This window comes from Sinocyclocheilus grahami, unplaced genomic scaffold (genome assembly GCF_001515645.1).
Source record: "Sinocyclocheilus grahami isolate Dianchi unplaced genomic scaffold, SAMN03320097.WGS_v1.1 scaffold220.1, whole genome shotgun sequence".
NCBI classification, from domain to species: Eukaryota; Metazoa; Chordata; class Actinopteri; order Cypriniformes; family Cyprinidae; genus Sinocyclocheilus; species Sinocyclocheilus grahami.
Window position 1 is genome coordinate 1200654 of NW_015505399.1, and position 10704 is coordinate 1211357.

At 37.8% G+C, this 10704-nt stretch overlaps 1 protein-coding gene across 1 annotated transcript in view; it reads right to left on the reverse strand.

Annotated features, from left to right (window-relative positions):
• LOC107596552 (partitioning defective 3 homolog B-like) overlaps positions 1 to 10704 on the reverse strand; it is a gene marked incomplete at its 5' end in the record, with an annotated part of 104698 nt that overhangs the window by 20192 nt on the left and 73802 nt on the right. Inside the window, one exon of the mRNA XM_016287306.1 lies at positions 2183 to 2392. Within this exon, the coding sequence (XP_016142792.1) occupies positions 2183 to 2392 (210 nt within the window). The remainder of the gene's footprint in view (positions 1 to 2182; positions 2393 to 10704) is intronic.

Below are 10704 nucleotides of genomic sequence, written 5' to 3' on the forward strand. Positions count from 1 at the left end.
GGGGTGGTGAGAAAGGATAAAGAAAAAAGGGGAGATATTTCTCATCATGCTCACGTCTCAATATGAAAACGCTTTAAAAGAGCAGGACTTGAGGACTTAGAGAGCAGTACCTATGCTCTGAAAGCCTTACATAATAAAACTATAATGACACTGCTGTGAGTTCAAAGTGAAATAATGGAAACCATTTCAAAGGGAAATAAATCCCTTCCTTAAATGCCTCTGTTTATCATCCTCACTAATGTATGGCCTTTGATATTTATATGGTTTCTTCTTTATGTGAGAAGAATGCATCCTCTTAATTTTCTCCTTGGGGTGGTGGTGTAGTGGTTAAGACTCAAGACCTGCAACTGGAAGTTACAGGTTCTATCTATATATTTTGGCCTAATTTGATTGTGCTTTCATTTTTTTCAAGACTGTCATACTTGACTGAGTTTAACACACTGATATAAAATAAAAGCAGAATGTTTGATTCTGACCATGAATATATAATTTAGTATCTATTTTAAATATTTTGTAAATATCTGATTCCTATAAACCTTGCAAACTTTGGCATATCTAGCTTTTCCTCAAAACTGAAAATTTAAGCAGCACAACATTTTCTAGCAGACTGTTTCTTGATAGACTGATCTAATTACTTTGGCTCCTGAAGTTGTGTAGCAGCCAATCAGACTGTAACTGGCAATTTTCTGGCAAAGTCATCTCTTGCTATTTTGTATACAATATACATCGGAATGTACTGTGGGCTGTCGTGGATGTGCTGACTGAGAATATCACCATTGTGCCCTTGAGCAGGGCACTTGACCCCAGGTTGCTCCAGGGGGATTTGTTCCTGTAATAAGCCAATGGTTCATGTCATTCAATAGTGGCACTGTGTGAATGTCACATAAACAAAATCTACCATAAATAAAGATTCTAATCTAAGCTGTTAAAACCAGTTCCAACATGATCATATAAGGGTGCAAGGACAAAAAAAGAAAAGAAAAAAAAAGATGGAAATATTTAAGTGTGACATACCCTAGCGAAAAATAAGTGTGCTTAATTGCACTGAATGTGCATTGAATTTTATTTCAAATGCTAAAAAATGAGGGGGGGGGAACTCTAAATAATATAACGAAACAAAATGCAACTGAATTCATGACTTTCATGATTTCTTAAACTTGTCTATAGGAATCAAAGTGATACATTCAGTATTTTTTTTTTTAAGTATATATTTTTCCTTTATAGTACTCTTTTTACATGTATGCTGCTCTTTCACAAGGGTATGCATGAATAGATTGATAAACAAACGTATTTTAAGTATATAATCTTTCTCTCTCCCCCACATACACAGAGTGGCTTGTTAGAATGTGATGTTTAAACTCTTTTCTCTGAACACAGGCAGAATATCATCCCACAACAGGGACGGTAATGAGAAGTGAGAGGAACGCTGTGTGCCTAATTACTGTTCTTAGTAATTAGTAATAAGCTGCCGCTGTTTTCTTGACCAGAAGATGTGTGTGTGGCATCTCCACGTCGAGGTAAACAGCAGATGTAATCACACGTCGTTGAGCAAGTGAGTAAATAACCTGATAATTTGTGTTAATGAGTTTGTTTTGAAGCTACGAACTCATCACTTGGTCATCCTGAGTTGCACCATTGAACCACATCTCAGTTTAAAATTTCAGGGAAAAGCTTACAATGACGAGCTCTGGTTTTATCTTGATCTCCACGAATAGGGAAGTTAGATACTGCTTTGGGATGTGTGTGTGTGCATGAGACGGGATCTTAAGTCTTCAGCTGTGCTGTATCTGTTCGCACTGACCATAATGAACAACCCCTCTCCTCTCTCACACTCTCTCCTTCTTTCGCCACATGTCTGTAGTCTGTCGTCTCACGGAAGGGCCAATTAGGCTGGTGTGTGGGAAGAGGAAGCACATGACAGGGACAAAGCCAAACACTTTACTCTCAATTACTCTCCCTCAGCAGTCACTGACTTCACTCACACACATCCACAATAACTACAAATACTGATGTAGACTTACGGGAGTCTATAGGAATCAAAGTGATATGTGGAATATAGCAACTACCAATTTCTTTAAAGGGGCCACAACTTACTTTTTCCTAGTTATTTCATATTTCTTTCTTTTTTTTATTACAGAAATTACACATTGCACCTTCAAATCAAGTTATTGTGGGTGCTCACCATCATCCTCCTCTGGCGGGCCGTCGTATGATTTGTCGATTGCTGCCCGGAAGCTCTCATTGCAGCCACGCCCTCTTACCATGTGTGGGCGGGGCCTATGGAAGGGCAGCAGCTCATTCCTCTTGGCCTCTGTCATGGCAGTCTGAAGACTCTCTAGAGAACTGGACTTTTTCAGGCCTAGCGTGGGTCCCAACTCCACCCCTCCACTCACTGAGAAAGGACAAAGAGGGAAAATAAAACCACATAATGACACTTTATTACAGTGCTTGCCAAACATCTTCTCCACACATTTTTGCAGTTAATTCAAATAAAATGAAACATTCAGACTCCATTTGAAGTTTGTGTTTAGATCATTTCAATCAATGTGATGTTTTTGTACATTTAAAATTAAGAAATTTTGGATTTAAAGGGATAGTTCACCCCAAAATGAAAATTCTGTCATTAATTACTCACCCTCATGCTGCTCCAAACCTGTAAGACCTTAGTTTATCTTCGGAACACAAATTAAGATATTTTTGATGAAATCTGGGAGCTCTCTGACCCTGCATAGACAGCAACACAACTGAAATGTTCCCAGGCCCAGAAACGTAGTAAGGACATCGGTAAAACAGTCCATGCGACATAAGTGGCTCAAATTTAATTTTGCGAAGCTACGAGAATACTTTTTGTGCGCGTTCTTCTGGGGAAATTCTAGGTCTGGGAACATTGCAATTGTGCTACTGTCTATGCAGGGTCAGAGAGCTCTCTGATCTCATCAAAAATATCTTAATTTGTGTTGCGAAGATGAACGGAGGTCTTCTGGGTTTCAAATGACATGAGGGTGAGTAATTAATGACTATAATTAATTTTTATTTTGGGATGAACTATCCCTTTAAGTTTGAACATCTGTCATTGAAGCAATATACTTATACTAATAAGTTAATCAAAATTGTCAGCATTTGTGGCATAATATTATTGCCACAAAAACAGACTTAAAGTCGATTTTATAATATTACACTGAAAATATAAGTGAGTGATTTTTCTACATGTGTTAACACATGCATTTTATGTTTTGTGGCTAAACTTAAAAAGTTAATCAACATTTTGCCACAAATGCTGTTGACTTCTGAACCTGGAATATTTCTTGAACTTGTATTGAAAAAATGTTATTCATACTGTCATCATACCGTTTGCATACTACATTTCTTTTTTCTTTTTGCATTTGTAATTTGTGCAAAAACAAAGACATTAACCTAAACTTGAACTTTAAATCTATCTTTTTGCTGCCTAGCAATCACTGGTATTAGGAAACTTAATTCTAGCATCAGCGCTTTATGAAAAATTTGTTTCGGTGCTAATCAAAGATGGTGGGTCAATAGAGACCACTGGAGCATTTCCAAATGCATTCTGGGAAGAAGACAAAGCAAAACGTTAATAATGTTTGAACTACCAAAGGTGGATCTTTATAAGCCTGAGCATGTATGTGAGTGTGTGTGAAATTGTAAACACTCTCTCTCCTCTAATGAAAATGACTTTTTAAACATGCGCCTCCACAGGGAATGATGGATGAGAGCTCAATCCCGGGACTCGTTTCTCCATCAATCAGAAGCACCATCTCTCTCTCTCTTTATCTCCCTCCTTTCCATCTCTGCATACCTCCATCCTCGCATTGGTCGACCCCACCCTTCTCCAAACAACTCCTACACCCACAATCATTAGCTAAAGCGCTGCAGCTCCCAGAATGCATTCATGAATCAGGAAATCATCGTATCGACAGGTGGTGCGCCTCACTGGAATTCCAATCAGCCTGGCCTGCTGCCGGCACCGGCCCCTTTTTTTGTTTGGCTAATGGTCGTTTAAATGAAAGTGGAAGTGGGATCAGTCGTTTAATCTGTGTGGCCTCCAAACTGCCAGAGAAGGCCAGACAAGATGAGCCCAACCCGGCCCAGCTGCACGGTTTCTGCTCTCAGGATTATGACACGAGAGAAATTTATGCACATGTAATTTGGGATGTGGTACAGAGAGAGAAAGAGAGAGCGCTGAGAGACAGGGAGGGTGAACGGAGATGAGGACACAGCTGGATGAGAGGGTCTTTATATAGCATCACAACAGATGCCACACCTTGAAGTTTGACGAGAAATGAAAGTTCATGGAAGTTCAAAGGATGACAATGTGCATATGTATGTGACATATTGAGTAGGCACATACAAAGAGCAAGAGCAATGTAAAAATAAATAAATAAATAAAAAACTGTATTCAAAAATTGTATAGATTAATTATTTATGCACTAATAATTATTTATGTATTGTAGTGCATAAAAGTAAATGTATTTAACGCTTTTGAAATAAGTATCTAATGCTCACCAAGGCTGAATTTATTTGATCAAAAATAAAGTAAAAACAGTAATATTGTTCAATTTTAAATTTTAATGTATTTTAAATTGTAATTTATTCCTGGGGAGGCAAAGCTGAATTTTCTGCAGCCATTACTCCAGTCTTCAGTGTCACATGATCCTTCAGAAATCATTCTAATCTGCTGATTTGGTATAGAACCAATTCATGTACATTACATTGTCACAGTGTGTTAGTCTTCTAGCTGAAGAATGGCACTTTAGAAATGACAATAAACTATCACGTTCAGCTAACTGTCATATGAGTCCACGATTGACGTTAACGTCAGCACATTGTAAATCCTGATATAAGTGTTGTGAAACTCGTGTGAGAAATGACAGTCCACAGTGTTTCAGCATCACTTCTCATGTTAGCTTTGGAACACACTTACATCATGCTTCACAACGTGCTGACGTTCAGATCAAGTGTAAACTTATTAGCCCATGTGTGACAGTTGGCCAGAAGTGATGTTTAAAAAAAGTAAAAAAAAAATGTGTATTTTTGATAAAACATTGATTCATCACATGGGTTGTATGGATTACCATTGTGTTCACTTTGTGTGTTTTTAAAGTGTCAACTTTGGAGGTCCCATACTCTTGCATTATATGGACTCTCAGAGATGAAAAAAATCTTCATGTTCTTCTGAAAAAAAAAAAAGAGTGATACAAATCTGGGATGGCATGAGCGTGAGTAAATGATGAGATCATTTTCATTTTTGGGTGGAGTACCCCTTTAAGTTTGAAAATGAGCACTAAGTACCGGGCCACAGCCCTGAAAACATCTGACATTTGTGGTTTAAGAATTAGTTTGAAAAAGCAAGTTTAACTCATCAAGGGCTCATCCTGAAATTTCACCAGAAACGACCAAAGCAAACCACTCTTAAATTGGACTTTCAAGTACATGGTGGTGGTGGATCATAGGGAAATGTTCATTAACAGCAGTATGGAGCATCGGTATGTAGGAGAGGTCTGCTGCAGCTCATTGCAGGGCTGGATTTGTGTGAGAGAAGGTTTATAAATAGCAGGCCACTGATGCACCAGCCAGCGTGACTGAAATGTTCTCTATACAAGCACAGTTCGTGTCACAAACGTAATTACTTCTGTCCCACGGCCTGCTGATGAAATTAAGCAGCTTTTGAGAGGCCTGCTCTCTGGAGGTCTCCAAAACACTTTTGGCTTGAAGATGAGAGTCTAAATGTGTGTCTCGGGATAGCAGCGTGCTTTAATCAGACCCACATACATATTGAAAAAGGGGAGGGGCTATTAATTGTAGTCGTCACCTGATTTAAGGAGAAGTCAGATGTGAGTGTGGACTTTAAATTCATCTTCTCACAGGAAACAAAAATAGAGGCTAGAGCTACATCCCAATTAACAATTAATTTAGTATCCTACTAGATCACAAATAATAGCCTGTTGTCAAATGTACAGTGCATGCAAGTATACGACTTTTGAAGATTTTCGAAGTATAAATGCTGCATGCTCTTTAGAGTAATATTTTTAAAAGACAAAAAAGGGGGGAAATTATTTAAAAAAATTAATAACTAATACATTTTATAATATTGTATATTATAACTATTTTAAAAAATCTCTTAAAATTCTCACTTGTTTAGAATCTTTAGAGGCCACTTTCATTTTTTTTTTTAAATTGATAGCCAACAATTAAATAATATCATCTAACAGTTTGGATTAAAATAAATAAATAAATAAATAATCAATTAAATTTTTTTTTATAATAATAATTTCATAGAATGCATATGAATTAAATCATTATAAAGCTGATTTTTTTTTGTCAGTGCATAAAAGTCAATGTAATTTTAGCATCAAGTTAGCTAAGAATGATGGAGATTGACCCATCCATCTATCATAAATGAATGAATGAACCGTAGGTGGTGAGGCACTAAGGCACTATATTTTGAAATAAACATCTCAAAATATAGATTTTTACATTTAGGTATCAGTATAAGACAAAAATTATAACACTTGTAGAATATCAAAGTACCAGAGGACTGTCATACTACATTCTAAAAAGTATGTGGTATAGCTGGTAACAGTACATACCAAGATGACTTTACAACTTTAACTAACTTTATTTCAAATCCCGTTTAACAGACACTGTAAAGAGAGGGCCATTTGGAGTCTGTCACGCCAAAGATGAATCTCCTGTGGTGGAAGTTAGGAGAAGAGAAATGTGGAGCGTATAATCGGAAAGGTCAGCTGTCTCAGTGTCACTTGTATTCTCCTGTCACACTCAGAAACACTTACTCTCGGTTCATAAGTGCAGGGTTCAGGAAGCAGCTTTCTGCAAGTTATACTCCTACATACCTCATGTCCCCGAGTCTGTCAGTCAAACTCGATGGTGTATTCAGGCAGGAAGAGAGGATAGAGACACATACGCCAGTAACAGTTCAGACACTCTGTGACATCCTTCACACAGTAAACCTGTTCTCTGCCGGCCCGTCTGGCATCCATCACCACAGCAGGTATTAAAAACCTGCAATCCTGCACTATTATGATATTTCGCAGCAGGAGATGTATGGCTTTGATAATTGCCTACGGCAGACTTTTAAAAGGCATCTCATAATTACGGTTCACCTTTATTGGGTTAGCGTGTGTAAGGGGGTGTAGCAGGGGTCGCTGGCTTTCAGAGACTGATGGCTGTGGGTGGAGGGGTCTGTCACATTTTGAGTGCAGGGTGATGGATGGTCACTTGCACTGGTAACCAGCACACACCATTAAAGCTCGCCCTCATACCAGCACGAGACAGAGAAACCCTCCCAGCCAGAGCTTTCATCTTATTTTGATGTAATAAAGATTGTATCGATCAATCAGAAACTCATTATGAGCCCGATCACTGTAGGCAGGGCTGGTTTTGAATGTGTGAGCGTGAGTGTCAGGCCCCACAGATCTGTGACCATGAGCTGAGCTGACTGAACACGTCATGAACAGAAGTACAAGTGGGGGAACACATATGACAGGACTCTAGATCAGTGCTTCTCAACCAGGGGCCCGGGGCCCAATAGGGGTCTTGGAAAACTTCCAAGAGGGCCACAAGATGACTTAAAATGATTTAAAATAAGACAAAACAGGCATTAAAATAGGCCAAAATACCTACAAATCAAGATATTTCTCATTTTAATTAACCTCCTCAACAACATTTTTTTGAAGAACCAAGGTCTTGAAAAAACTGAATATATAAGGTATAATTTCCAGAGCTGGAAAAGTCACAAATTAAGAAAATGTAAATTTACATGTATACTTTTGTAATGAATATACAGTACCATTCAGTTTAGTGTATGGTTAGTGTTTTTTATTTTATTTTAAGAAATTAACTCTTTTATTCAGCAAGGACATTAATAAATAAAATATTCTATATACATTTTAAATACTATACACCTTCTACACACATAAAATATATAATATCAAATGCTGTTTTTTTGTTTTCTTTTCATCAAAAATAATCCTGAAAAAAGTGCATCATTGTGGTTTTGACAAAAAAAAAAAGATAAAATAGAAAATGAGAAAATGATAATAATAAGAAATGTTGCTTGAGCAGCAAATCAGCATATTACAATGAACTCTAAAGGATCATGTGACACGGAAGACTGTAGTAATGGCTGCTGAAAATTTCCATCACAGGAATAAATTAAATATTAAAAGAAAATATTTTAAATAGCAATAATATTTAATAATTTTACTCTTTTTATTTTATTTTTGATCAAATAAATGCTGTCTTAGTGAGTTTGAGAAACATCTTGCAAAAATGTTTTAAAAAAAAATCTTACTGCCCCGAAATGTTTTAACGATAGTGTACAGTTTTTCTTTAAAAAAAAAATCTAGTAATCACAAACAAAAGAAGTCATGGAACCTTTGAATATTTTGGACACTTAGTCAAGTTGACAACCACTGAAAATAACCACAAAAAATAACAATTAAAATTAGACGAGCACTTCAGTGCACTGAATACAAAGTCTTAGCTTGCGACTATAAAGATGTGATTAATTAATGATTCACCACACATTCAGATTCAAACTGAAGTTTTGGTCGCTGACTAACAGTAACAAATTGTTGCTGAAAGCGCTTGGTCTATTTCTGATCTTTTCAGTCACAGTCTGCTGCAAACATAACTGAACAATCATATGAACACAAAACACTGCAGCACCTTTGCAATCCACTGAGACTAACAAAGATGAGCGAATAAAAGTTACATCAGAAGAGGTGACTTCATCATTTATTTGGACGTGTCTAAATTCATCCAAGTACACCTAGGGAAATGCACTAGCACACACAGAGAAACAAACAGATGGCTTTCTACAGCGCAAATTAATCTATCAATTCCAATCAGTGAAATATGGCAGCTTTCAACTTGAATCAACAACAAACTCCCTCTCAATCGTGTACAGAGATTAGTGTGCGGGAACACGCGAATGAGACAGAGAGAGAGAGAGAACAGTGTGGCATCAGGGCTCTCAACAGGCCAGAGCTTGGCAGCGACTTGTATGTTTTCAAAGTCAAAATCACACAAGAGACACATCAGACAATAAGCAGCACAGTCGTGCTCACCACAGCCAAACTTCAGAGGACTTATGCACAAACAGGGTACACATCTGCTCAAGGTTAATGATTTGAGTATTTTCTGAAACTTGTCTATTGGGAATTGATTGGATGCTAATTGTTGCAATCATTTCACATGAGTGACAGGATGCTGGAAAGCAGGGATTGAAACTCATCTGGCCACTGGACAACCTTATAGTCCATGTACTCCGTGTGTGTGAGAGAGAGAGAGAGAGCGAGCGAGAGAAATCTCCTGACTCAGTCTTTGAACATTTAGAGGTGCTGGAGGTGAGGAAACAGAGTTTGAAAGCGCCTGTTCAGCACACATGCCCTAAAAGCATTTGCAATACTGTATAACACAGTGCTTCTCAATTGTTTTTTCTTCAAGAATCAAACTATGACGATATTACACATTATTGTACTTTTTTCTGATCAATGTTTCTTTTTTTATTACTTCAGTCATTATTTTTCAAGTCTTTTTAAAGTGCGGCCATTTAAATAATTGCATTTATTATTATTTAAATTTAGCTTTTTTTCCTCCTTGCTGTCCACAAACCTTGTTGGCAAAATCTGTTTTAGTCGTGGCCAACTTGAGAACCACTGTTGTTATACTTCTTTGTTATAAACAACAAAGAAAACACGCTTAGATACATCACATCACAGCACAGCACAGACATCATCTGAAATGTTGACTTCTCCTCCATCTGCAATACAAATGATAACACACTCGTGCACACAGCCTGCATCAAGTTTTCATTCTTGCCAATTTAATTCCACTAAATTTCCTGGTCTGTTTCTGTTTATGTTCTTGGCATAACGGTTAAACCCCAGACAGATATCCAGTGTTTTTCCTCTGTCTGGATCGGCAAAGAAAAACAAAAGCAAGGAAACGCATCTGCGAGCTCCTCGCTCGGGTCTTGTCAGCGTTTTTAACTTTGCTGTTAGATGAATGACTGAATAAAACAAGCTGTTTCATGGTAAAAGATTTACGACAAATCTTTCAAACACAGCTAGACACTGATAGTTGCATAAATACTGACCAATCATGGTTAAGAGAAACAATTTGTCCAATCATATTGCTCTTCTCAGTGTAGAGTTTTCCCAAGGTTAAAGACAAACCGATCAAGTTGCAACCAATATTTCCATTGTTTGACATTGAATGCATCATATTTATCGAATCTGAATAAACATTTCCTCCTGAAGGCAGGAGGTTTGGCACGATGTCCTATGTTATTTGAGTATGACAGCAGTTTCTGCATACAGTATGTGTCTTATTAGTAGAAAGAGAAAGCACATTCAGTCAGCGAGATCGCATCATCTCCGACATCTTGTTTTAATTTGTATTGTCTGTCTAACATGCTCACTCAGGCCTGTTTGAAACGAGTGACATTTTACACATCTGAAGATGATCAGAAGACACCAAGAGGGGCGTGGTAGGCCGCAATGGCCGCCACGAAGCCCTCTAGGGTGGAGTGGGTCAACCCTGCGGATAAACAGGCCTGCAGGAACTCCAGAACTGTACCAAACGGGCAGTTAGCTGGGTCGGGCTGGCGGTCTCCGCAGAAATACAGTTTCCTCATAGAGGGAGCTCTGGATGGAGGAT